At 44.7% G+C, this 27,990-nt stretch overlaps 1 protein-coding gene across 2 annotated transcripts; it reads left to right on the forward strand.

Moving 5' to 3' along the window:
• Positions 1-27,990, forward strand: HPSE (heparanase). Of its 2 annotated transcripts, none has more exons than XM_044224753.1 (12): positions 1-236; positions 5,844-5,989; positions 7,942-8,067; positions 13,724-13,897; positions 15,859-16,027; positions 16,328-16,375; positions 17,287-17,380; positions 18,245-18,351; positions 18,660-18,711; positions 21,901-22,019; positions 22,627-22,773; positions 27,701-27,990. In XM_044224753.1, exons 1-12 carry the CDS (start codon positions 1-3, stop codon positions 27,858-27,860), a joined length of 1,578 nt encoding a protein of 525 aa, XP_044080688.1. In that variant the 3' UTR covers positions 27,861-27,990. The 2 variants fall into 2 exon arrangements, with proteins under 2 accessions (XP_044080688.1, XP_044080687.1); XM_044224752.1 differs by lacking the exon at positions 18,660-18,711 and adding an exon at positions 19,404-19,518.

Here is a 27,990-nt window from a genome sequence, read left to right on the forward strand (position 1 = left end):
ATGCTGCTGCGCTGGAGACCGGGGCTGGGGCTGCCGCTGCCGCCGCCGCTGCTGCTGCTCCTGGGGCCGCTCGGCCCTTTCTCCCCGGGCGCCCTGGCGGGACCCGCGCGGGCCGAGGACGCCGTGGAGCTGGACTTGGCCACCGAGCGGCCGGTGCAGCGGGTGAGTCCCGCCTTCCTGTCCTTCACCATCGACGCCAACCTGGCCACGGACCCGCGGTTCCTCGCCTTCCTGGGGTAAGCGCCGGCCTGTCCGCCCCTTGTCCTGCCTTCCTGACATCCGCGCCCGCGAAGCTCGGTCTCCCTCCGTCTCTCCCCCTCCTCCCCCCTCCCTGTCCCGGGTCTGCCGCCCCCAAACGGCTGTCCCGCCTCCCTGCACCCAGCAGGTGCTGCCGGAGCGCCGTCCCGAGGGCCAGGTAGGACGGGCAGTTTGGAGAGGAAACTTTCCACCTGCCCCAGAAATACGCCTGGAGGAGCGGACCCAGGCAAGTGCGCCTGAAGGGCTGTGAGCCGGTTAGGACAGGTGCAGGACAGGTTAGATCGCGGCCCAGGCTTCCGTCTCGTAAACTGTTAGGAAGGTTAAAAAAAAAAAAAAAAGCTGAAAAAGGTCTCAAGGGAAAATAAGTGTGTGTGTGTGTGTGTGTGTGTATAAACTATAAATTTTATATATTTTAAAATAAACTTCTGAAGAGCAGTTTTAGCTTCTCAGCAAAGCTGTACAAAGGAGAGATTTCCAGTATTATACTGTTTTGTTTTTTTTTTTAAATCTAAGTATTAACTAAATAAGACTTAGGAGACGATTGCAGTGAACCCCTGGGCCTGAATAAAAAGATATTTTTCCAACATGAGATGCATGTAAAAAACCAGCTGTAGTTTTTTTTTCTCGCCGGAGAGAGACAGACGTGCTTGTTCACTGGCCCTTGCCCCATGAGTAAGGGCTGATTTCCGGCTGGGATGCTGCAGGGACGGGCCCAGGTCATCTAGGTCATGAGAGCCTCCAGAGATGGCCACACCACAACCAGCCCAAACAGCCGAGAATATTCTCTTTGGCAAACGCCTGTGTGCTCTCCTGCCTGTGCCCTCGCTGTCAGGGGCCATTGCTGATTTTGCTCGTTAATTCTGTAAAGAAAAGCAGGTAGCCTAGTGGTGAGGACACTGGAGGTCAGACCACACCAGCTTGATTCCCAGCTCCACCAAGATGGTGGCTTGGTTGTTACACGTGGCTTGGCAGGGCCCCGCTGGAGAGTGGGAGAATCAGGGCCCAGACCTCGGAGGTGTTCAACGGAGGCCTGAGCAGATTTCCTCAGACGGCATGGTTCTGGTGTCCCTCGGTGGCAAACAGATGTGGTTTTTCTCTTTTCCACATTTGCTATTAGAGAACATAGGGTACACAGTGATAGAACATTCTAGAATTGGAAAGGAGCATCTTTTCAGTCGGCTTTCTTCCCGGAGGTAAGTAATCAACGACCCAGTCAAAAATGCCCTGTGCCTGACCGCGGGCACGTTCATCTCCCTGCGTCTCTCATCCTCCGCTTCCTTCAAGCCCGGCTCGAACCTCCGCCTCACCATCCTCCGCCTGTGGCCATGTTTCCCTTTCCCAGAGCCAGTGAAGTCAGTGGACAAGAACTTCCTCTTCTTCCACCAAACCTGCACACATACCGCGACCGCGTCTAGCTTTCTTCCTTTCTCTGTCCTCAGGCCAGTGCGCCTCTACTCTCTGTCCTCTCCTGCCTCCCCGAGGACTTTGTTCTGTCCGTCATCTGTTCTCTCCTTGGTCTTTAACCTCTCTGTTTGGACTGAGTCCTTCCTCATGATGTGGAAACCCCCTCAAGTGCTTCCCGTCTCCGCACGTGTGCCTGTGCGGGAACTGCCCTCTCTTCTCCCCTTGGCAGCCTTCCTTACCACCCACTCCTTCCTCGATCTGCGACCATGATGTTCCTGTCATTGTGTCACAAAGTCCATCTCTCCAACATCACCAGTGACCTTTTTTTTTTTTTTTAAAGATTTTATTTATTTATTTGACAGACAGAGATCACAAGTAGATGGAGAAGCAGGCAGAGAGAGAGGAGGAAGCAGGCTCCCCGCTGAGCAGAGAGCCCGATGCGGGACTCGATCCCAGGACCCTGAGATCATGACCTGAGCCGAAGGCAGATGCTTAACCCACTGAGCCACCCAGGCACCCCGCACCAGTGACCTTTTATTGCAAAATCCAATGAACACCTTTCTGTCTGGTGTCCGTCGTGGGTTGCCTTCCTGGGTGCTGCCCCCACAATTCACACACGGAAGTCCTCACCCCTCTACCTCAGTGTGTGAGCTTAATTGGAAATAGTGTCATTGCAGATACGATTAGTTAAGAACTAGTTGTAGTGAGGGGCGCCTGGGTGGCTCAGTGGGTTAAGCATCTGCCTTCAGCTTAGGTCATGATCTCAGGGTCCTGGGATCAAATCCTGTGTCAGGCTCCCTGCTGAGCTCCTCTGCCTGTAGCTCCCTCTACTTTTGTTCTCTCTCTCTGTCAACTAAATAAATAAAATCTTTAAAAAAAAAAGTACAATGGAGTATGATGCCTCCATCAGAAAGGATGAATCCCCAACTTTTCTAGCAACATGGACGGGACTGGAAGAGATTATGCTGAGTGAAATAAGTCAAGCAGAGAGAGTCAATTATCATATGGTTTCACTTATTTGTGGAGCATAAGAAATATCGTGGAGGACATGGGGAGACGGAGAGGAGAAGGGAGTTGGGGGAAATCGGAGGGAGATGTGAACCATGAGAGACTGTGGACTCAGAGAAACCAACTGAGGGTTTTCGAGGGGCGGGGGGTGAGAGGTTGGGGGAACCAGGTGGTGGGTATTATGGAGGGCACGGATTGCATGGAGCACTGGTGTGGTGCAAAAACAATGAATTCTGGTACACTGAGAAGAAATTTAAAAAATAATTTTTTTTAAAAAAAAGTCCTAGTTGTAGTGGAATGGAGGTGGCCCTCATCCCTTCCCACCCACGTCCTTACAAAAAGAGGAAATGTGGAGACGCCTATGCGCAGAGAGAAGGGGTGTGGAGACCGGAGGGTGGGTGCCTGGGCTGCAGGGGGCTGCAGGGAGCCGCCGGAAGCCGGGAGGAACCTGGGACAGGCCCTTCCCCCGGACGTGCAGAGGTGGCCTGGCCTTGCCCACACTCGGTCTCAGGTTTCTGGCCTCCACTCCCGTCAGAGAGTAGGTTTCCCCGTTGAAGGCGCCACTCTGTGGCATTCGGTTCTGGAGTCTCTTGGAAGCGTTTGGCGAGGCTGACCATGAAACTTTCTCATCCCTTCGGGTCTGGGTCACTTCGGTTTCGGGGGGTTCCCCACCTCTCTAACACCTCGTCCCCCCTTTCTCTGGCTCGTCCTCGATGTCTGCTGTCCCTCCGACGTCTGGCCTGGGCCTTCTCTCCACGTCACATAATCTCCCGAGGGGTTTCTCCGGCTTCCTGGCCGTGAATTGCTGCCCTGTGCGCTCCGAGCCGTTCCGCGACTGGCTCTGGGGAAGAAGGGAGACGGTTTGGGTTCGATTTTTTTCTTCTTTTCTTTTCTTCTTTTCCCTGATTTTTCTGGTTTCTGTGGTATGACACTCCTACCCCGGGTGATTTCAAACCGCCCGTAGTTTAACAGCTCCTCGTCAGAGCCTCACAACTGGCTGTCAGCCCGCAGCAGCCGGTGCCAGAAGGCGGCCTCTTCGGGGCCGGGAGAAGCAGCTTATTTTCACACAGAAGGTAACACTGAAATGCCCGAGACTTCGCTTTCCCCTCACAAGCTGCTCCGGGAGCAGAGTACCTGCGGCTGCTTTGATGTGGGTCTTTGTGTGTATTTCCATACGGTCCTGGTGGCATGGATCCCCCACCTCCTTCTCCACCTCCCCCCTCCCCCTCCCCCCTCCCCCCTCCCCCTCCCCCCTCCCCTTCCCCCCCCCCCCTCCCCCCTCCCCCTCCCCTGACCTCCCCAGCCGCCGCCCCCCCAGCCGCCCATGGGGGCTAGAAGCGTGTACCTTTGGTCAGTTCTGTATTTATGACGCGTCTTACAGCCGTCTAAGCTCTGGTTCCTGTCAGACTCCGTTGTATTCTCAAAACAAGAAAACGCTCCCTTGCAAAGGAGACAAACAAAAAGGTCTTTAATACCGAAACCTCTGAAACATGTGATTTCCCTTACATGGCAGGAGCCGGAGCACATTGAGGTCTTTCATCCATTTTGAGTTGATCTTTGTGTACGGTGTAAGAGAATGGTCGAGTTTCATTCTTCTACATATAGCTGTCCAGTTTTCCCAGCACCATTTATTGAAGAGACTGTCTTTTTTCCACCGTATATTTTTTCCTGTTTTGTCGAAGATTAATTGACCATAGAGTTGAGGGTCCATATCTGGGCTCTCTACTCTGTTCCACTGGTCTATGTGTCTGTTTTTATGCCAGTACCATGCTGTCTTGGTGATCACAGATTTGTAATAAAGCTTGAAATCAGGTAAGGTGATGCCGCCAGCTTTATTTTTGTTTTTCAACATTTCCTTAGTGATTCGGGGTCTCTTCTGATTCCATACAAATTTTAGGATTATTTGCTCCAGCTCTTTGAAGAATGCTGGTGGAATTTTGATCGGAATGGCATTAAAAGTATAGATTGCTCTAGGCAGTATAGACATTTTAACAATATTTATTCTTCCGATCCAAGACCATGGAATGGTCTTCCATCTATTTGTGTCTTCTTCAATTTCTTTCATGAGTGTTCTGTAGTTCCTTGAGTACAGATCCTTTACCTCGTTAGTTAGGTTTATTCCCAGGTATCTTATGGTTCTTGGTGCTATAGTAAATGGAATCGATTCTCTAATTTCCCTTTCTGTATTTTCATTGTTAGTGTATAAGAAAGCCACTGATTTCTGCACATTGACTTTGTATCCTGCCACGCTGCTGAATTGCTGTATGAGTTCTAGTAGTTTGGGGGTGGAGTTTTGGGTTTTCCATATAAAGAATCATGCCATCTGCGAAGAGAGAGAGTTTGACTTCTTCATTACCAATTTGGATACCTTTATTTCTCTTTGTTGTCTGATTGCTGTTGCTAGGACTTCTAATACTATGTTGAACAAGAGTGGGGAGAGTGGGCATCCTTGTCGTGTTCCTGATCTCAACGGGAAGGCTGCAAGCTTTTTCCCATTGACGATGATATTTGCTGTGGGACTTTCATAGATAGATTTGATGAAGTTCAGGAATGCTCCCTCTATCCCTATACTTTGAAGCGTTTTAATCAGGAACAGATGCTGGATTTTGTCAAATGCTTTTTCTGCATCAATTGAGAGGACCATGTGGTTCTTCTCTCTTCTCTTACTGATCTGTTCTGTCACATGGATTGATTTGAAAATGCTGAACCAAACTTGCATCCCAGGGATAAATCCCACCTGGTCATGGTGGATAATCTTCTTAATGTACTATTGGATCTTGGAACACTAGAAAAATAAAATTAAGTTAAAAAAATAAAATAAAATAAACACAGAGTCCTCTTTCCTACAGTGCCCATTCTTTTAACCTCTTTCCCTCCATCAATCATAAAAGGTTATGAGTGTTTTGAAAGTTCTGAACATTGTCCTACTTGTCAAACGAAAATATAAGTTCTTGCCAGAGTCAGAGCTCCAAGTCGCCCGCAGGCACCTAGACGTGTGACCTTGCACGGAGAAAGAGTCAAACTGAGAAGACTTCCCTGGTATAGCGTTAGGACTTCTCCCTCCAGGCCCCATACAGCTACATGTTAAGAGATAGATCCACCTCAAGAGTGAACATGTTTGACTGGATTGTCCTGGAAAACATGCCTTTAGTTTCTTGCTTGTCTCCTAACAGTTCTCCGAAGCTCCGCACTTTGGCAAGAGGTTTGTCTCCGGCATACCTACGATTTGGTGGCACCAAGACGGACTTTCTCATTTTCGATCCCCAAAAAGAACCAACCTTTGAAGAGAGGAGTTACTGGCAGTCTCAAGTCAACCACGGTGAACTTTTAAAGATTCACAATATGTTCTAATCCACTTGAGTCAATCTTGAATGTTCTCAGAGCCGTGCTCCGGCTGACATCTAACAATTAGTAAGAAATCCAGGACTGCCCAAGGAGGCACTCTCACAAAAGGGGGGATCAGGGGGCAGGTTTCCTCCTCCCAATGTTTTCAGGAACATGAGACTCACACAAAAAATTGTGCTGGGCGTACCTGAGAGTTAATTGTGCTGTAAATAGAACAATAATTGTAGCTGAAGGACACAGCTGCTTGGTGGGAGTGTGGGGACAGAAATGTGTCACACTGAAAAGAGTATTTTCAGCTGAAGACACGAGCAATGGATTGAAACCCATTTATTCCGAAAATAGAATGTGAATGGAAGGTACAAGAGGAGGGTGTGGAGATACGCTCTGCTTCTTAGAACGAATTTTACGATTTGATTTGGCGGGCAGTGGTTGTCAAACTTTGTGGACTATCATAGTCCCCTGGGGTGTGTTCAAGTACTTGGGTTCTGTGTTCCAGCCTTAGGTTATGAGTTTAGCAAGCTCCTCGGGTGATTCTGATATTTGGAAGCCTGTTGGCTCCCCCTGAGAACCTGCTTTAGGGAGCAACGAGGATTTGCCCTACATCTTTCATAAGTGCTACGCAGACATCAAGTGGAAGTTCAATCATTATTGTAGCAATTATGAAAAGTATGCTGTATATATAGTTGAATTATAATGATGTATGCACATATATTAGTGGATAATATTACATATTCTCCTCAGTTAGGAAGTGTCCAGAACAGTTAATTGGTAATTGGGCTAAACTTGATAGAAGAGGAATTAGAAAAAGTGAAAAAAATGGGAGAATTCTCTTAAAACGACACATTGGAATAATTTATGTTAGACTTGACCATTCCCATCAGTCATGTGTGTTTGTAGGGTCTCTTCAGTTCAGACAGGAAACTCTCCTTTACTCATCATTTTCCTCATCCTGTGTGTATATGTGGTGGGTGGTGGGGGATGTCAAGTGCTTCTGAAACATCTTTTTGAGCACAAGGATGGACGAGGCACAGGCTGCCAGAGGCCAGAAAGTGCAGCTTTCCAGAAAGGAAGTTGTTGGCGGGTCAGCCTGCCCTGGCAGCCAGCGCCGAGCAGCTCTGCTGCCTTGTGATAAAGAAGCGCGATCTGCCTGACAGCATAGTGGTTGACTTGTCCAGTTGTCCATGTTGTGGTCTCAGAAGCGTTGAGGATACCATATTTGAAGGGAAAAAAAGCCAAATCAATATTTCCTGTCCCACCATTATGGCAAGAGGAAATCATCATGAAGCAGATAGAGTCCAGCAAAACAAATTTCTGTGTATTTTTTTTTAAAGATTTTATTTATTTATTTGACAGAGAGAAATCACAAGTAGGCAGAGAGGCAGGCAGAGAGAGAGAGAGGAGGAAGCAGGCTCCCTGCTGAGCAGAGAGCCCGATGCGGGACTCGATCCCAGGACTCTGAGATCATGACCTGAGCCGAAGGCAGCGGCTTAACCCACTGAGCCACCCAGGCGCCCCAATTTCTGTGTATTTTGAAAGTGAATCTTAAGAGAATTAAACTATGTTTTCTTTGGTGGGGTTGACTAGAAATTTTAAGTTTCTGAGGAGCTTTCTGAATTGTTAAATAATTTGAAGTTTTGTCCAGTGTATCTTTGTCCAGGATATGTCTAATGTTTCTTAGGAAAACTGCCCTTTGGGGTGTGTGTGTGTGTTTGTGTGTGTGCGCACGTGCGTGCGTGCGTGTGGTGATTGATTAGCCAGCAAATCTGACGTGTGTAACAGAGTATATCTTTCTCTGACCTCATACCTAAAAACCAGAAACGTAATTATCCTGCTTCAGTCACATAAATAGGTAATAAAATAAATGTATGGGATTGCAGCCTTACCCCTGTGAAAAGAGATTCTCTACACTGTTCCTCCCACTTGTAGATCCTTGCGAGTCTGGATCCATCCCGTCTGATGTAGAGACGAGGCTGCAGACGGCGTGGCCCCTCCAGGAACAATTGCTGCTCAGAGAACAGTTTCAGGAGAAGTTCAAGAACAGCACTTACTCAAGTAAGAGATGACGTCCCCGCCCCCAAAATACACGGTAGCTTGAACTTGGGCTTGAAGCATGTAAGCCCTGTAGCGGTTGTGTCAAGAGTTAATGGGAAATCTTGAACCCTAAACTTCTGATTTTTTTGTTTCTTCCCCTGACTTTGCCTATTAGCCATGAAGTAAAATCTAGAAATCATACATTCACGAGCTGATAATGACTTTACTGCTCTGAGCAACTAGGAAGCCAGGGGAAGACATGGATACATTCCACGTGTGAGAATAAAATACAAAAGTATGAAGAGCAAATAATGGGGTGCTTGACTAGTTCAGTCAGTAGAGCCTGTGACTTTTGTCTCAGGGTTGGGAGTTCGAGCCCCAGGCTGAGTGTACAGATTACTTAAAAATAAAAATAAATCTTGAGGGGAAAAAAGAGCAAGTTGTGAAAACCATTCACACATCGTCATCCATTCCATCTCTTCTCCCCAAAGCAACCCCTGTTACAAGTTGCTGTACCATTAGGCAATGGAAGCCCGAGTCAAAGCGGACAGTGCTGGCCATCAAGCATCTCTTTCTTTTTCTTTCTGTCTGGCTTTGCAGACACAGACCTAGCTTGATGACCCAGGAATTTATTTCCATTCACTGAAACAGTTATCGACTCTTCAGAATGGGATAATGTTGTCATGTAGGGCTTTAAAACAACTGAAACAAGCGATCCTTATTTACCTATGAAAAATATTTCTATCGGCAAGTTGCTGTTTTAGACCCAACTAAGGGATGATGTTCCCCAGGTCTCAGTTAAGGGAATAACCTGCTCAGATACCCTACAACTGTCTTTTAATTTTTGAAAAATAAATTATCTTGTAGCTAATTTGAGTCACTCGGCATCTCTAAGAGCACATTGTTGAGGTAGATTATTTGTCTTTGTAAGGGTTTACTGTATACTATCTGGATTTCAGCATATCTAGTGGGTTTTTAAAAATATTTTTTATTTATAAAGTACAGAAAAGATGTGACACCTAAGAAATCAGAAAATGGTTTACATGTTAATAGATAATGCAGTCCTCTAAATTATTTATTGTATTTTAAAGGGGAAAGGTGAACAACTCTGACACTTTAATAACATGATCTATGATTGAATGGAATTTTGCATAATGCAGGGCTGTCTCCATCCCATGAAGGGAATGACAAGAATACAAGAGCCCCATAGCAGTAAGCCGTCACCTATAATAAATCATTACAATACAGGTCTGCTAAGAGAGGACTGCCTGGTGTTAGGTAATCTATTGATTTCTACTTTATTTTGCATCATTTTAAATGTTATACCAGTTTATCAGTTTCCTACCTTACACAGTCTTTCTGGAATCAAGATGGTAGGTTTCCACATCTTACCCTGCCTCTGGGACTAGGACCTTCATAGTTCCTACACCAGAAGAAAATTCCTTCACTAACTATGTAAGTAGGTCATTATAACTGCAGCCATCCTATTGGCTAAAGTATGTATTTATTTTTAAAAATTATGTTAGTCACCATACAGTACATCATTATGGCTAAAATATTTAACAAATATGGATAGTTTATTTATATTTGGAAATGTTTGACTCCTGGTTTGAAATTCTTCATTTAAACATACATGTCTTAGAAACATAGATAGGAATGTCCTTTGTTTATTGTAGACACCAACTCATTATAGGGAGAAGTATCTCAGAAGCCTGTAGGTGTTCCCACACATTGTTCTGCCCTGACGGCTGAGGTTGGTAACGCCTGAGGAGCTTGAGCTGGCATTGTCCAATGGAGGAGATTGCAGAGGTCTGTGGTGGCAAGGACAGTCACTGTCCTCAAATGTGTCTATCACGGCACTGACTAATTGCTTAGTCAGTGGCCCACACCCTTAAATCAGGTGTCCTCGAAGATATAGGTAAATTTTCTAATTATACGACCCATTGGATGATGGGTTTCTCTTAAGTAGAAGATGACAAAAACATTTGTCACGAGACTAACCTGTGTAAGCCCGTTTTGGGAAAGGAAGCAGTGTTACAGATGTAATTCCGGGTGTGACTGTAGGAAGAAACACCCTTATTCAAATACTTCATGAGCTAATTCTTTGCTCTCCTTCTTCCCCATGACCTGACTCCTCCGCCTCCATCACCCACTCCCCACTGCAAGTGGACACGTTTAAGTAAACAGACATGGCATAGCCCCAAGGACAGAATCGGTGCCAGTTTTAGTGTGTCCTTTAGATTATCCTTGTCCCAGGATCTTTCCACCTCTTGTACAATAAGGGTAATGATTGGGAACTGGAAAATCAGCTGTGAGTTTTCTTTTCTTTTTAATTTTATTTTTTCTTTGTCAGAGAGAAGGAGAGAGAGAAACAAGCAGGGGGAGAGGCAGGCAGAGGGAGAGGGAGAAGCAGGGAGCCCAGTGCGGGACTCGATCCCAGAACCCGGAGATCATGACCTGAACCAAAGGCAGATGCTTAACGGACTGAGCCACCCAGGCGCCCCTTAGCTGTGAGTTTTCATATTGTTCTTATTTTGAGGACAGAGTAGGCTGACTGGGTTTGTTGTTTTGTTTTTTTTTTTTTAAAGAGTAGATTCCAACTCAGTAATATTTAGCCCTTATTCTTGGAGATGTTACTATTCTGCTGTAGGAAGCATATAATAGAATTTTAAGCCATATACATTCCAAGTGCGTTCGGAAAAATGAAATAGACAAAGAGTCCAGTATGAGTTGAATAAATACTCTGAAATGCAAGCATTCTAGGTTTTTTGAAAATGCCACAGAGGGACTAGGTAGTGATAGTCCCTAATATCTGTGAAGGTTTTTATGGTTCACAGTGAGTTTTGATTCATGTCATGTCAACCTCGGTTTTGTGAGTAGACACCTCCCGGTGCTAGGTCCAGGATCGTGGACCCGCAGCTGAGGTGGAGCAGACAGCCACCGTCACACAGGGACACCGTCCCAGAGGGACACTGTCACACAGGAACACCGTCACAGAGTGACACCGTCACACAGGGACACCGTCACAGAGTGACACCGTCACACAGGGACACCGTCACACAGGGACACCGTCACAGAGTGACACCGTCACACAGGGACACCGTCACACAGGGACACCGTCACAGAGTGACACCGTCACACAGGGACACCGTCACACAGGGACACCGTCACACAGGGACACCGTCACAGAGTGACACCGTCACACAGGGACACCGTCACACAGGGACACCGTCACAGAGCGACACCGTCACAGAGCGACACTTTCACAGAGCGACACCGTCACAGAGTGACACCGTCACACAGGGACACCGTCACAGAGTGACACCGTCACACAGGGACACCGTCACAGAGTGACACCGTCACACAGGGACACCGTCACAGAGCGACACCGTCACACAGGGACACCGTCACACAGGGACACCGTCACAGAGTGACACCGTCACAGAGCGACACTTTCACAGAGCGACACCGTCACAGAGTGACACCGTCATACAGGGACACCGTCACAGAGTGACACCGTCACACAGGGACACCGTCACAGAGTGACACCGTCACACAGGGACACCGTCACAGAGTGACACCGTCACACAGGGACACTGTCACACAGGGACACCGTCACACAGGGACACCGTCACAGAGTGACACCGTCACACAGGGACACCGTCACACAGGGACACCGTCACAGAGTGACACCGTCACAGAGCGACACTTTCACAGAGCGACACCGTCACAGAGTGACACCGTCACACAGGGACACCGTCACAGAGTGACACCGTCACACAGAGACACCGTCACACAGGGACACCGTCACACAGGGACACCGTCACTGTGTCTGTAAGTGGGGAGTGTGTTCTGGAGCTCAGGCCTTGGGATTCCTGGTCCGGGAGACTTCCTGCAGCGCGGTTTTGCAGGATGGATGTCCAACCTGGAACAGTGACAGGACAGTCGAGTCACCCTTTACAGCAGGCTCTAGTGACGACGCTGCCACCAAATAGCTCGGCGGCCTTGGGCAAAGCACCTCCTTTCCTTGGGGGGTCAGTTTCCTCGAGGGAAAATGAGGGTGGCAGTTTGGGGAGAGCTCAGCAGTCCCAAGGCTCTGTGCCTTCCCAGCCATGGTCAGGATCCGGTAGAAGGCTGGGCCAAGGACTGGAGAGCTTGTCCACCCTGCCGTCCGTAACTGCGTGATCACAGACAGGCTCTGCGGATGTGGGTGACAGAGCACACACCTAACACACCTCAAACGCCTCGCGAGGGATGTTCCTGCCCGCCAGCCTCCACTGGCAATATTACACCGAGGGTCGCTCTACGGCGCTTGCCCAGTAACTCACTTAGATTGTTTTAAACGAGGAGAGCTCAAGAGTGGATCTCCAGTCAACAAATAACTCTAAATATACGTGAAAATTACAGGCTTATTGTGCATATCATACCCAACTTGAAGATGATATTCAAACGGACATTGTTGCCACTCTCAAGAAGTGACTTTAGAGTAGCCAATGATTAGAAAAGCTGAGTTCAAAAGTTCCCAAACCTTTATGGCACTTAAGTGACTCCAATTTTTTTAAATTTTTTTAATTTTAAATTTATCTTTCCTAGCCCCATGTAAATACCTAAGAGTTTCTGTTATTAAGTTGTCAGGTCCAAGAACCTACTAGTAATAGTTCTTGTTGTGTCCAACAAAGCTGATGTTTCCCTTGTGCATCTAAAGGATCCAGTGGTTGGGGCGCCTGGGTGGCTCAGTGGGTTAAAGCCTCTGCCTTCAACTCAGGTCATGATCCCAGCGTCCTGGGATCGAGCCCCGCATCGGGCTCTTTGCTCAGCCGGGAGCCTGCTTTCTCCCCTCTCTCTCTGCCTGCCTCTCTGCCTATTTGTGATTTCTGTCTGTCAAATAAATAAATAAAAAAGATAAGCAGTTCTCCATTTAAAAAAAAAAAAAAAAAGGATCCAGTGGTGCCTGTGTGAATAAGCTGCTTGGTTGATTTTGAATTTGAGAAAAATTAATTTTTTTACTGTAAGTATTTCTCAAATATTGCATAGACATAGAATAAAAATTATTCCTCGTTTATCTGAAGCCCAAACTTAACTAGTTGTCTGTATTTTCATTTGCTAAATCTGACAGCTGTGTGCTAAATTTCTTGAGGCTTGCCAGGATGTCTTGGCACGTTGTTTAGAATCCACAGATCTGTTGCCCTAGGCCAATTTTTTAATGTCAAATTTTACTTATTTAAGATTAATAAACCTAATACCTGAATTTTCCAAAGAAATGTTTTAAATATAGTTAAACTTACCAAAATATTTTGTGACTAAGTTTGTGAGCAGAGATGTTTCAGTTATGAACAGTGTGGCTTACGTTGACTAATGACTGACTGTCTGGCCTGGGCTTGAGTTCCCCTGAGGTCATTTGAACAAAACCTGAGGGCCAGACTTAAGTTTCTGATACTTTACGTGGTTCAGCATGGAAAGTTGAATAAATGGCTGAAGTAAATGAAGTCCTATTGATTTTCAACTATTTAATTTGCCTGTCAAATTTGCCTCGTATTTATAATCATAGTCATCACTCATTAGGACTATAATTCCTTCAGTTTAACAACCAAAATAGTAATTCGCTGGAGAACAAATCTAGAGGCCTTCAATATTGTAGTGCTGACCCAGCCATTAATTTGCAATATTTTTCTTCTAGAAAGCTCCGTGGACATGCTGTATTCTTTTGCAAACTGCTCAGGACTGGACTTGATCTTTGGGCTAAACGCTTTACTACGAACAGCGGATTTGCAGTGGAACAGTTCCAATGCTCAGTTGCTCCTGGACTATTGCTCTTCCAAGAATTATAACATTTCTTGGGAACTAGGCAATGGTGAGTGCCCCCAGGAACATTTTATTAGCAAGGAGATTCCCCTTTGGCTTAGTTGTTCCTATTTATGACATTCTTCTTAACATTAGCAAATATACTTCTGGCTTGGCACACTTGTAGCCGTGCTCAACAACGCAATTTTTGGAATTGCTTATGGCAGAACAGTCCTTTACGTATCCCAGAACCTGCTGTGAATCCTACTTTATGTCACGCTTGAGCTGAAGAGAACTGGCTGGACGCAGACACTCCCACAGCTCCCGGGCTCACTCGAGTTTCAGGATCGCTTAACCCTGTGACGGTCGGCAGGCTACACGCAGCAGCACTGCGGCCCTTACCTCTCCATTTCTTTCTCTGTTTCTCATGTGTCAGTTAAATCTCAGCAACTCGCGCCCAACCATCATGCTGTGCTCAAGCTACAAGTTCCTAGTACAGAATGGGCCAAGCCCCCGATGGTTTCCTTCTTCACTTTTTGCAAAGAACTTGTAAATTCTAACTGAAGTACTAGTGATTAGCCGCATTCATTTAAACATGAGCCGATGGAACTGATACTAAAATGGGAAATGAGATGCAGTAATACAATGGGCACATACTACATTCTAGGACTGTTCTGCACATTTCATAAGTATTATTTTCTCTTTATAACCACCCTGGGGCAGATACAATTATGACTTTCATTTTACAGATGACAAAAGAGACACTGGTTAATTTTTGGTTAGCTACTTAAGTTTAGTTTAGCTATTTAGCTATTAGTTAGCTATTTAAGCTGTGTGATGCTGGTCTAACAACTGGAGGACTTAGGATTTGAACTCAGAAAGTCTGGCTCCAGAGCAAGGTCCCTGCTTTCTTGGGAGTTCCGTTCTAGAGGAGCCAGACCGACGAGATAGCAAGCAAATAAGACACATGTCTGTAGTGCCATGGACTATAGTGATGTCTGTCTGGGGACGAGGTTGCTGAAGGGAAGGGAACTGGCAAGGGAAGCACAGAACACAATATGGGGCAGAGGGGATTGCACCTTAGCGAGATGTTGAGTGACTTCGGATAACAGCAACCACATGAATGATGGGTCACCTGAACCTGTCCTTACCCATCTGTCTATCTCCCTCCCTCCCTCCTTTCCTGCTATGCCCATCCCCCACTCCTTCTGCTCTTCGGAGGAAGGTACAAGATCCATGCCGTCATGTTTCCCTCTTCCTGGGCCCCCTTTGCAAGGAAAAGGTCTGCTTTCCAGAGAGAAGGAGAAGGGACCAAGAGAGAGCGTGCACGAGGTGTTTGGGGAAGCAGACTGAACACTTCTGTGCCTCCCTCCCATGTCTTCAGCTTGGCTGCTTCCCAGCTCACCTGCACAGACAATTTGTGAATAAACAGTCTCCATAAGGCTTTTAATGGCATTGTAGAAATCAGTTTTTCAACGTCTTCCCTCCTACCCAAACTTTTTCTCCTTTTTAAGGAAATCACTTTATTAAATACTGGATGTAGACTATTCCCCAAGTATCCATTAGTTTAATAGTAAGTTTAATAATAATAATAAGTTTAATAATAATAAGTTGTAATACTCCCTCACACTTTAGTAGTGTCAATTGCATTTGTGTTTAACTGAAATATCTTTTTCATAATGCAGGGTTTTCCTTTTCTTGCCTTTGAGTTCTTTTTTTTTTTTTCAAGATTTTATTTATTTATTTATTTGACAGTGAGAGAGGAAACACAAGCATGGGGAGTGGGAGAGGGAGAAGCAGGCTTCCCACTGAGCAGGGAGCCTGATTCAGGGCTTGATCCCAGGACCCCAGGATCATGCCCTGAGCTGAAGGCAGAGGCTCAAGGACTGAGCCACCCAGGAGCCCCTTGCCTTTGATTTCTAAGTTTTTGTAACTGGGAAATGTTTTTGTGCTTTTGTATGCCATTTTAAGTTTGTTTTCAAATACAAAATTCTTAGGTACGTGACTACCTTGAGAACTGCTGTCTTTCAGAACCTAACAGTTTCCGCAAGAAGGCTGGTATTTTCATCGATGGATTGCAGTTAGGAGAAGATTTTGTCAAGTTGCATAAACTTCTAGAAAAAACCACTTTCAAAACTTCAAATCTCTATGGTCCTGATGTTGGCCAGCCCCGCGGAAAGACTGTCGAGATACTGAGGAGGTAGGAACTAGAGGAAGCAGAACTACTCTTTGTAAAAATAGTATTTCTCTCTGGTGGAGAATTCTCAATAGCGCGCCTTTTATTAAACCATTTGCGCCGAAGCAGATGTTTTCCCAAAAGAGGAGACATTTACGGGCTCCGAATACCAAGGATCTGAGGGCCAGTGGAACCTTCAGTACAATTTGTATCAGAGTTAGGAAGTTTGTGTTTGCCTGAGGCTAAGGCAGTAACCATATCTAGGAAATAAAACCCTGTGCATATGAAGATTAAGTAAAGGTCATAATAGACTTTTTCTTCTAGTTTCCTGAAGGCTGGGGGCGAAGTGATTGATTCGGTCACATGGCACCAGTAAGTACGCCTCCTGCTCTTAGGGCTGTGAAGCTGGCGCGCGCTTACTACTCAGCTTCAAAAATGGGGCGCCTGGGTGGCTCAGTGGGTTAAGCCACTGCCTTCGGCTCAGGTCATGATCTCAGGGTCCTGGGATCGAGTCCCGCATCGGGCTCTGTGCTCAGCAGGGAGCCTGCTTCCTCCTCTCTCTCTCTCTGCCTGCCTCTCTGCCTGCTTGTGATCTCTCTCTGTCGAATAAATAAATAAAATCTTTAAAAAAAAAAATTACTTCCATTTAACTGCTAATTGACATAGTTCAAGTAAGAAACAAATAATCTCTCAAGCAACACTGTACTAGTCTTTTAATATTAGTAAAACAAAAATTTCAACTTTATTTTAAATAATGTGGTAGTCTCTGTAAGATCAAGGCACACTATCATTGAGATCATGAAGCAGAGAAGTAGCTACAATCAGTGTGCTTGCCAAAGGACAGGCAGCCTACAAGCACCTGCACTTCCAGTCTTTTCAAGAGGAATAACTGAGGGGCGCCGGCGTGGGGGGTGGGGGGCTCAGTCCGCTAAGCTTCTGCCTTCAGCTCAGGTCAGGATCCCGGGGTCCTGGGATCCAGCCCACTTCTGGATCTCTGCTCAGCGGGGAGCCTGCTTCTCCCTCTACCTGCTTCTCCCCTTGCTTGCACTCTCCCTTTCCCCCCTCTCTCTGTCAAATAGATAAACATAATCTTTTAAAAAACGGAAAGAATAATGGATCCTCTTCCATCTTGGTCTCTTCTTGCTGGAACTGCTGCCTTTTAAAGATACTCGTGCGTGTACCAGCGGGGTGGGGGAGGTCGGAGGGAGAGCCAGATGGCCGGTTAACTTAAGAGCAGGAAGCAGGTTTGCTATTTTGTTCTGAATATTTTCTGAATGACTTAGCTACTACTTGAATGGACGAATTGCTACCAAAGAAGATTTCCTAAACCCTGATGTGCTGGACACTTTTACTTCATCTGTGCAAAAAGTTTTCCAGGTAACAGTCTTTTTTTTTTTTTTCCCCTAAAGGAGAGAGATCCATTATCTCTAAGGGATATGGCCTAAGACACTCAGCTGATGCCAGGAACCACAGATAATATCAAACCCTATAAATACTTTTTCCTATAGGTGCCTTCCTATGATAAACTTTGATTTATAAATCAGGCACAGTAAGAGATTAACAACAATAGTAATAGAACAGAACAGTTTTAACGCTGCACTACACTGGAAGTTATGTGAATACGGTCTCTCTCCAAACACCTTACTGTACTCACTCACTCTTCTTGGGACATGTGAGATGAGACGATGCCTCCGACATGCGAGGAAGTGAGACGCATGACAGACGTATTGTAACGTGGCCTTCAGCTACTAGTGGCCTCCTGGTGACAGGACAGAAGGAGAGCCATCTGCCTCCAGACCACAGCTGACCACAGGTGACATATACTGCCGAAGGCCAAACCATAGATGAGGAGGGACGTCCACGAAGCCAGTTTTTATTCCGTGGTCTCACCGATTCTCGTTCTGTCCGTGGACATGGTTCCATGTTTTCCTTGACTCGCTCACCTTCAGTCCCCTGAGCATCAGACCTCACCCATGTGTATTGATTAAAAATTAAAAACACTTCCAATAGCCCTTTGGTAGAATTAACTCTCCAAGGCCATAGGAAGGGGATGATTTAAACTCCTTCCACACTGAGTATTCTAACAAAAGTAAACTGCCCGAGACCTGAATGGCCACGAACATGTTGTGTCACCGTAGTGGACAAATCGGTCTGGGAATACAAGGTTTTGAGCATCATTAATCTGCAGCACCACAGCTGGTCGGTTGTTCGCAAATACAATGGGGACTCTCCTGTCCGCAGGTTGTTGAGGAGACCCGACCCCACAAGAAGGTTTGGTTAGGAGAAACGAGCTCTGCGTACGGCGGGGGAGCGCCCTTGCTGTCCAACACCTTTGTGGCCGGCTTCATGTGAGTGCATCGGTACCACCGCGGGACAGGCTGCGACGTCTGCCCAGCCCTTTATCAAACAGCTTCTGCTGAAGCAGCTCATCACCAAAAAACTGATCAAAGATGGTTTTTATGGCTGAGACCCATAACTCATGCCAGATTTTGCAAGAACGTGTTTACGCATGTTTGTTAGACATCTCGAACGGGTGTCCCAAATTAATCACTGAATGAATGAGTTGCTTTAGAAGTGCTGTTCCTTAATTATGGCCCATAAATACGCCAAGGGTTCCATCCTCCAAGAGAGACCATCAGAGCGCCTCTCTTCATAGATTCGCAAGGCGCTTAGAGTCGGAGCGTGAGGTCACCGCAGGGGAGCCTCCGGTGAGTCTGAAGACGTAACTAAATTCCCCACGTCATCCAGCCACCACAGACCTGATGCCTTTAAACAACTGGTTTACTTACATTCCATAACGCGATCAACCGTCTTAATCAATAGTTCTATATCCCCACACAGAGATTTTTATCTTGTTCCCCTCCTAACCTCATTCTTGTGAATCCAGAATAAAGAACAAGTCCTTTTTTCTCATGGGGCCATGAGGTGGAGAGTTAAGAATCAAGATGTTTGTCTTGCCGTTAGCTGAAGATGGAGGGCGTGCAAGGAGATAGTCATGAAGTCTAGGCGTGATTCTACTGGCTTTACGTTTTACTCCTGGTGACTCCAAGCTGCCTTTTCTTCCTCAACATTTTCTTCCTCACGTGGGCCTGGAGTGGGGAGTGACTGCCTGTAGGGTGAGAATTTGTCCACTCTGCTTTGCAGATGTTTTCTTACCCTGAAAGAAACTCCTGTGGCATATTAGTAGTATTCGAGGGTTTGCTATCATGCTCGGGGGTGGGAACATGCTGGGGAAGGGCAGTCTGCATGTCATTGGAATGGCTTGTTTATAATCATTAGCACTGTTCTGACTTCCTGTCAATTCCTCCCACATAGATGAGTCCATCAGAATAGCCTGTAATTAGAGCTGGGTTTTTCTGGTTTCCAAACCTGAAGCGAGCTGGGCCGCACTCTGTTCCAGGTGGCTGGATAAGCTGGGCCTGTCGGCCAGGATGGGCATAGAGGTGGTAATGAGGCAAGTGCTCTTCGGGGCCGGAAACTACCACTTAGTGGCGGAAAACTTCGAACCTCTCCCTGTAAGTGACCGTCGTCTCCCCATTGCCGCGATAGCCCGGAGTACACTGAACACACTTGGTACCAGCCCCCGGGAACAGTCAGTCCTCTGGGTAGCTCAGCAGGTGGCCAATCCGCAGAATGACGAATTGGAGGAAACCTTAGTGACCATCGGTTTTCATACTTGTGTGTCCCCAAAGAAGAAACCGAGAGGCAGAATAATGTTTTTAATGTGGGCCACCTGGAATGTAGTATGGGGTTTTAAAATTCAATTTAATTTTATTTTATTAAAGACTTCATTTATTTATTTATTTGAGAAGGCGCGGGCATGGAAGGGGAAGGAGCAGAGGGCGAGGGAGAATCTTGGGCAGACTCCACACTGAGCGAGGAGCCGAGGCAGGCTCCATCTCACGACCCTGAGATCATGACCTGGGCTGAAATCCAAGAGTCAGATGCCCACCTGAATGAGACCCCCAGGCCCCCTACAGGTCTTTTCATGTTTGATTTGCAGAGTCATCCTGGAAGCTGGCAAGGCAGTGTCTTGGAACCATTTTTCAGATGAGGGAGTTCAAACTGAGACAAGGTTGGGTAATTAGGGGAGGTCACACAACTGTCCCAAGTTACTGTAGAACCCCAGGCAAATCCCAGCTCTGAGGCCCAGATGCTTCCCACTCTAACAGTCACCAAACCACAGTGAAGTCAGATCTCCTTTGTAAACGCTTAATTCATTCTACTCCTCTCCAGTGAACGAAAAATTTGAACGTAAGCAGAGAAACAAAATGTGATTGCCCTGTTGAGTCTACATTTCCTCAGCTGAAGAAGGAAGATTTGGGGTATAAACTGAGTAGCGTTCTTTAAAAAAAAAAAAAGGCACAATTTTTATTATGGAAAGTTTCAGAGTAGAGAGAAAAGCATATAAATCCCCACTCGTGTTCAGTCTCTAGTCCTCCCCACTCCTCACCTCCGAGCCACTGCATTACTTTCAAGCTAATCTCAGCCGTATCACTGTATCCGTAAATAAGTCAGTGTGTATCTCCTTTACACAAACGTACGGTATTACCCTACTGTACAGTACTCCCACTCAGCTCTCAGTATCACGGAGTGTTTAGTGAGTGGGCGTTGCACATTTTTCTTATCGTCTCAAATATTTTTAGTGGTCGGCTCGTTCACATCAGGATACAAACAAGGTCCATGTGTTGCATTTGACTGAAATAGTTCTTAAGTCTGTTGGTTTGCAAGTTTCCCCTCCCATCCCTTTCTTGGTCCTGTGGAATTTGCTAATTAAAGAAAGATAATTTTTTCTATAGTGTTTCCCATGTTCTGGATTTTGCTAAATTCATTCTCGTGCTATCCTTTAGCAAGTTCCTCTGTTTCTTGTAAACTGGCAGTTAGACCTAGAAGCTTGAGCTCATTCAGATTTTTGGTTTTTGTTTTGGTTTGCAATGATTCTACACAGGAGATGCCACATGCTTCCCACAAGAGGCAAGAGGCACGCAATGTCTGGTTGTCCCTCTCTCGCTCTTCCTCTCTCACTCTCTCTGTTTTGTTTTGTTTTTTATCGTGATAGCCAGTAATGACCATTGCCTCATCCATTACTTTACTCAGGAAGGGGGCTATAAGGTTCTAAAGTTATCTGAAAGCTGCCTAGCTGACTCAGTTGGTGGAGCGTGTGACTCTCGATCTCACGTTATGGGTTTGAGCCCCAGTTTGGGTGTAGAGATTACTTAAAATTTTTTAAAAATCTTAAAAAACAGAAATTATTTTAATCTCTTAAATAAACTGGTAGATATCTTAAATAAACTGGTACATGTTTTATGGTAAAACATAAAAATAAACATGGTGTGTGTGTATACACGTGTATCTAAAAGTTCTGCTTTCAGCTTTGCTTTGAATTCTTGGATGATAGACAATAAAGAATATTTAAACTCCTTCAGCAATGAATTACATTCTTGAGGTATATACCCTAGTGGTCATGGCCCTCTGAATTGTGCAGATATAGTCTTCCAATGATAAAAAGTAGCAAACAAGAAACTGCCTTCAGGTTCATGGTGGGAACATGGATCAAAAAGATATAGTCATTTAAATACTCTAGGATAATCTTTGTAGGATTAACTATTTGCTCATGCTATTTTTGTTAAATAAAGAAATTTAAGTAAAGATCTATTTTGGAGGATGTCTGGGTGGCTCAGTCGGTTGGGGGTAAACATCTGCCTTTGGCTCAGGATCACAGGGTCCTGGGATTAAGTCCTGCATTGGGCTCCTTGCTCAGTGGGGAGCCTGCTTCTCCCTGTGACACTCCCCTTCTTGTGCACGTGCCCTCTCTCTCTCTCTCTGACAAATAAATAAATAAAATCTTTTTAAAAAAATCTATTTTTATTCCTTCTCTACCCAACCACCACAACTAGGATTATTGGCTATCTCTTCTGTTCAAGAAATTGGTGGGCACCAACGTGTTTATGGCAAGTGTGAAAGGTCCAGACAGAAGTAAACTTCGAGTATACCTTCATTGCACTAATGTCAACCAGTAAGTATGTGACACACCCTTTACCAGTTAACGATTCTTTCAGTAATGTGCTCTTCCTGATAGGATGATAGTAAAATAATAATTCTAGTCAAAATAAAGCCACCCAGATTTCTGGTGAGTGGGAACTCTTAAAATACTGAGGACCCACTAGGAAGTAAGAGAATGGTTTGGATGGAAATTCTGAAAAGTGCCCATAGATTTAATTTTCTTACTTGTTTTAGTTTTATCATAAGGTTAGGAAAAGCTCCTGTTTACATGGCTTATAATTTGAATTCCTAGGAATCCACAAAATTTGTTGTTTATTATTTAACCTCTCTAGGTTTGAATAGGGTTGGGCTGACTAGCTTCCTAGCAACTCAGCCTGACAAAGCAGCAAAGACCTCAGAATGTTCTCACCCAGAAGATGGTAGCATGAGGGGCAGCAGTTTCAATCGTGTGTTCAAACAGGCCCACGTTAGCTGTCTACCCTAATCATGAAAGGAAGGATAAAAAGGCCCAGCATCATTACAGAGACTAATACTTAGTATCCATGATTATGTTTGTAATTGAGTTCATAATTGCTTAAGTTAGATAAATGTTTTTAGGGAGTCAATCTATTTGTTTTTAGCCCGAGGTATAAAGAAGGAGATCTCACTCTGTACGCCTTAAACCTCCACAACGTCACCAAACGCTTACAGCTGCCCCGTCATCTCTTCGACAGACCAGTGGACAAATACCTCATGAGACCTTTAGGCCCTGATGGATTGCTTTCCAAGTGAGTAGTTTTCCTTTTTCATTTCAAACTTTTCACCAAACAGACTGGTATTTATCAGAATAGAGGGTGTTGCAAGGGAGGGAAAAAAAAAACTCAACTATTTCAAGTTCTAACAATTCCTAATATTCAGGAAGTTTATCTATGAATATTTATCAGTACACATATAACTCACCTAGAGTCCAAAGCAGAAGGATATGAACACAAGTTAGCAGTTATCTTAGGGAATAGTGTGCATTTCGAAACAATTTGATAGGTCAAGATGCCCTCAAGGCATTTAGATGATCTCTTCTACAAAAACGTAATTCTTGGTAACACAGTCACTAAAGCAAAACATACCTATGTTTTAATTGCTACTAAGGGTGTGCGGTCAGTATACATATTACACCACGGGAGCTGAGTGTGACTCTCTCACAGTGTGACGGTAGTGTTTTTATCCGGTTAGAGAAAGAAAGAAAAAAATGTCCAGAAATGTAGCTTTTCGGTGGATTATTTGAAGTCAGTTGTAGCACATTTTGGTTTTTAAAAGCCAGCCATTGGATATGTCTTATAAAAGACCATAATCAACAGAACACCCCAAAATGACCATGAGCCTTGAAGAGTCAGGCACCACAAACGTTTTAAGATTCTGCCCAATGCATATTGGAAGGGACGTCTTCATCACGACTGTTCTCACACTAGAGCATAAAAAATTAAGAGTTTACAAAATTCTCACCATCCTCTCCCATCTCTGCAACTGCTGAGTGAGGTTTTCAGTGATAATTAGCATCAGAACCTGAAAAAGAATAGTAAGCTTGCTTTCCCCAAAGACCTATATTCTGCAAACATAATTAACATTGGAACCTTATGTCTTCCCTGGGCTTCATTTTCCTACAACTGTAATCATACAATCTCTAAAGGGAAAGAGAGGACACCCACAAATGTCCTTCCGTACATGGCCTTTGTAGACATCTTTAATGGGCCGCATGTTTTATAAAATACCATGGTTTACTTACCCATTTTCCTGCCATTTAAACCTTTTTTTCCCCCTAATGTAAATAATGCGTATTTGGTTAACACATTTTTTTTTTTCTATTTGGGTTCTGACTTTTTAAATTGGGTACTTTTGCATCTGATGCTGACAAGGGAAAAGCTTTTCTGAAGTCACAGAGTAATAGTTGTAGAGTTGGAAGAGTGTTAGATATTTTAGTCCGACCTTAGATGGGGCGTTCAGGCCACTCAGCTCTGCTTGATTCTTGGATCCGGCTGGATCCGCTCTCCCAGCAGCCATCCTCTCTGGCAAGGGAAACGTCTCTTTCTGCCTTTCATCTGCCATTTTTAGTTCTGTCCTTGACAGCAGAGGTCAGAAACTATGCCTCATGCCCGTGCACAAGTGGGTTTAGAGGGCTTTTTCCCCTTTTTTTCAGATAAGGGAGGTTGGCATGCACTAATTTTTATCTTTACTAAGTTGTTACTATTTAAAAATTGGTAACGAAGAAAATGTCTGGATTTCTAGCTTTTCTTTAAAAACAGATATTCTAGGGACACCTGGGTGGCTCAGTTGGTTAAGCGGCTGCCTTTGGCTCAGGTCATGATTCCAGCATCCTGGGATAGAGTACCATATCGGGCTCCTTGCTTGGCGGGGAGCCTGCTTCTCTCTGTCTCTGCTGCCACTCTGCCTGCCTGTGCTCGCTCTCTCTCTCGAACAAATAAATAAAATCTTTTAAAAATAAACAAATAAAAATAAAAACAGATACTCTAGGGGCACCTGAGTGGCTGGCTGTTAGTTAAACATCCGACTCTTGGTTTAGCTCAGGTCAGGTTCTGGGGTCCTGAGTTGAAGCCCCGTGTCGGGCTCCACAGTCAGCAGGGCGTCTGCTTGGGATTCTCTCTTTCCCTCTCCCTTTGTCTGTCCCCTCCAAATAAATATGCAAATCATTAAAAAAAATTTTCAACAGATATTTTAGGAACTCTGGGCTTGTTTTCCCAAACAGATGGAGTTGAATTGTGGCTGTTTAGTTTAGACAGGTTCTCCTTGGTCCCGCCGTGACCCTGTTATCTCTGTGACCTTGTCCTACTGCACTTGCACATATAAATTCCTTGGCTCTTGTGGGCACTTGAGTTTGCTGCCCTTAATGTGAATAATGCCAAATTCCTAATTTTCTCCAGAACAGCTCCAGTGTCTGCAGGACAATTAGATTGTTCTTTCCAGGCTTAATGTGCCCAATTTCTTCAATGATTCTTCTCTTTGCTGTATTTATCAGAGCCCATTCCATTCTGATCACACAGGCACCTGGGTGGCTCAGTGGGTTGGGCTTCTGCCTTTGGCTTGGGTTGTGGTCTCAGGGTCCTGGGATCGAGTCCCATGTCGGGCTCTCTGCTCAGCGGGGGGCCTGCTTCTCCCTCTCTCTCTGCCTGCCTCTCTGCGTACTTGTGGTCTCTCTCTCTCTGTTAAATTTTTAAGAAATCAATTAAAATAAAATAGTATGTTGCAAAAGTAACCCAGATTAGTTTGCCGAGTGTTCACCTGCACACTTACTCATTCTAATGACCTCAGAGGGTTAAACAATGATCACCTTTTTAAAAAATTGTGTTTAGTTGAACAACTTGTATAGTGTCTACCAAAGGTCCTGTGTAGTAAGTGTTTAGTAAATATTTGAGGGAATATATCTTAAACATCAAAGCAGTATTTTATATTTATCTCAGATAAATTTTGCCCAGCAAAATTTTGCTAATTCCTTTCAGCTCTGTTTCATCTGAAACTTGGCAAACATGTCTACTATTTCTTGTCACCATGTTACTAACTTCAAAATACGAAACAAGATACTACCCTTGAGAAAATTCTACCCTGATTTACCCAGCCCAACGCAGAAATGATCCACTGCTTTAAGCTTATTCTCAGTGTATTGATACTACCTTTAGCTACTTTTACTGTTGATTGAACATGTTGCCTGATGGTCTGGTGTATTATCTTGCCTGTATTTCACCATCTGAACTCTGAACCCTAAACACTGTTGATGGACAATGAGGAGATTACCTTTAAGCTCTGTGGCATGTCCTAAAGCATTCTTGCAACTTCCCCCCCCCAACTGCAACTTTTTTATGTACCCTTGAAAATAGGTCTCAAAATGCGTGCAGAACAGCTCTGACTACTGGCATTTAGATGTATTTCAAGGCCTATTTTTGTTTGTGGTTTCCTGATGATGGTCATGGTCTTTCTTCCCCCATCCCTTCCAAAAATGGGGGTGATATAGGCACTAAAACAACTCATGCACGTGTGCACCGAGTGTAAATGCAGGGCGGGCTTCATGGGCCCTGACACAATCATGGTTATCCTCTTCCATCTGCAAGCACAGAGCCCGGAGCTGGGCAGCTAACCAAGGTTAAATGGAAACCAGTTTTTCTGCTGACTGATACTTAGGGAAGATTGAGTTTGAGAGATTTTTAAAGATGAAAATTAAAATAATTCTAAATTGGAAACAACCAAATGTCTAACACTAGACAATTACTATCCTAATATGCTCACATGCCGGGATCCCATACAGCAAGCTGTTAAAGTGATGCAGTGGGGGTATGTGAGCAACTGTTAGGATGTGCTCAGGGAAAAAGAATCAAGTTTTAAGAAACCATGTACTGTAGTCTAAATGAAAATATGAGTATATATACATAAAAAAGATGAAGAGAGATGAAGGAATATGTATCAAAATATTAAAAATGGTCATGATAAATCAGCAGGTTACTTCTGTTATATTTATTTATCAGAATAATGATGACAGATATTTTTGCAGTACTCGCTATATGCAAGGTGCTCCTGTAAGTGATCTACGTGTATACATGTATTATGCATATGACATACCTATAAGTCTGACATTAACCAATTTTCAACAATAAAATTTTTTTGTTATGTAAAAAGCACTTGAGAAAAAGATCATAGAGATGTAAGCATCATTTAGAATTATGAGATTAACTACAGTGGAACTAAAAGCAGACTAATAGTTTTCTTTTTTTTTTTAAGATTTTATTTATTTATTTGATAGAGATCACAAGTAGACAGAGAGGCAGGCATAGAGAGAGAGAGATGGAAGCAGGCTCCCCGCTGAGCAGAGAGCCTGATGCGGGTCTCTATCCCAGGATCCTGAGATCATGACCTGAGCTGAAGGCAGCGGCTTAACCCACTGAGCCACCCAGGCACCCAACAGTTTTCTTTATAAGCCCATATTTGTATTGGATTTATTTCTGTGAGCTTGTATTAATTTGATTTAAATAATAATAAATATGCACAAAATAACACTTGTCCTTAAAATATTTTTCACATTTTTTGGGCTCAGTTTTGAATTTGAATTCAAAGAAAACATACATTTTTTGGGTATCTGTGGTTTAGTGAAACAGAATTATTTTTGTTTCACTCCAGCAATATACATTCTTCCAAAATATCTTAACAACATAAGCTATGCAAATGAATGCATATCACCCTGGGGAATGGGGAGTTAGAGGGTTTATGGACACAGTTATGAGGAGGAAATTTCATTGCCATCTTTAATGTTAAATTTGTGAAATTAACTTCAGTTTGGAATCTCTATTTGCCTTTTACAGGAACTTTTCCCGTTTTTTACCATCAGATGAAACTGCCACAAATCAAGAAGTTATATCATGTTTATTTTTTTTGTACCTCCGTCATGTGCCCCCTGTGTGTGCCATTTTCTGTAATGGGCCAGCCAGTCAGTATTTCAGGATTTTCAGGCCATATGGTCTCTGTCACAATGACTCAGCTCTCCCGGTGTAGCTTAGAGATCATCTGGGTCAAACATTTACCCGATATAGCAGTGAAGCACGAGTTCTATAATATAAGCTGTCACACATTTTTTTGGTCTTAAAAAGACATCAGGACTTCTGTAGAGAAGGTGGAGCTCCCACAATCGGCCTAACTTGGGTGTGTCTCTCCCCTTTGCAGATCCGTCCAGCTCAACGGCCGAACTCTGAGGATGGTGGATGGTCACACCCTCCCGGCTCTGACAGAAAAAGCTCTCCGTCCAGGAAGTTCACTGGGCTTGCCAGCTTTCTCTTATGGATTTTTTGTGATAAGAAATGCCAAAGTTACCGCTTGCCTCTGAAAATGAAAGGCATACACTAGCCCCAAGACAGAACTTTTCGAGTGTATTTATCGGTGAGAGGAAAGCAGAACCCAAGCTACAGGAAGGCAAGGAGGTGCCTGACAAAGGCTGGTGGGAGCTCCACGGACCC

The sequence above is a fragment of the Neovison vison genome, chromosome 11 (genome assembly GCF_020171115.1).
Source record: "Neovison vison isolate M4711 chromosome 11, ASM_NN_V1, whole genome shotgun sequence".
In the NCBI taxonomy this organism is placed as follows: Eukaryota; Metazoa; Chordata; class Mammalia; order Carnivora; family Mustelidae; genus Neogale; species Neogale vison.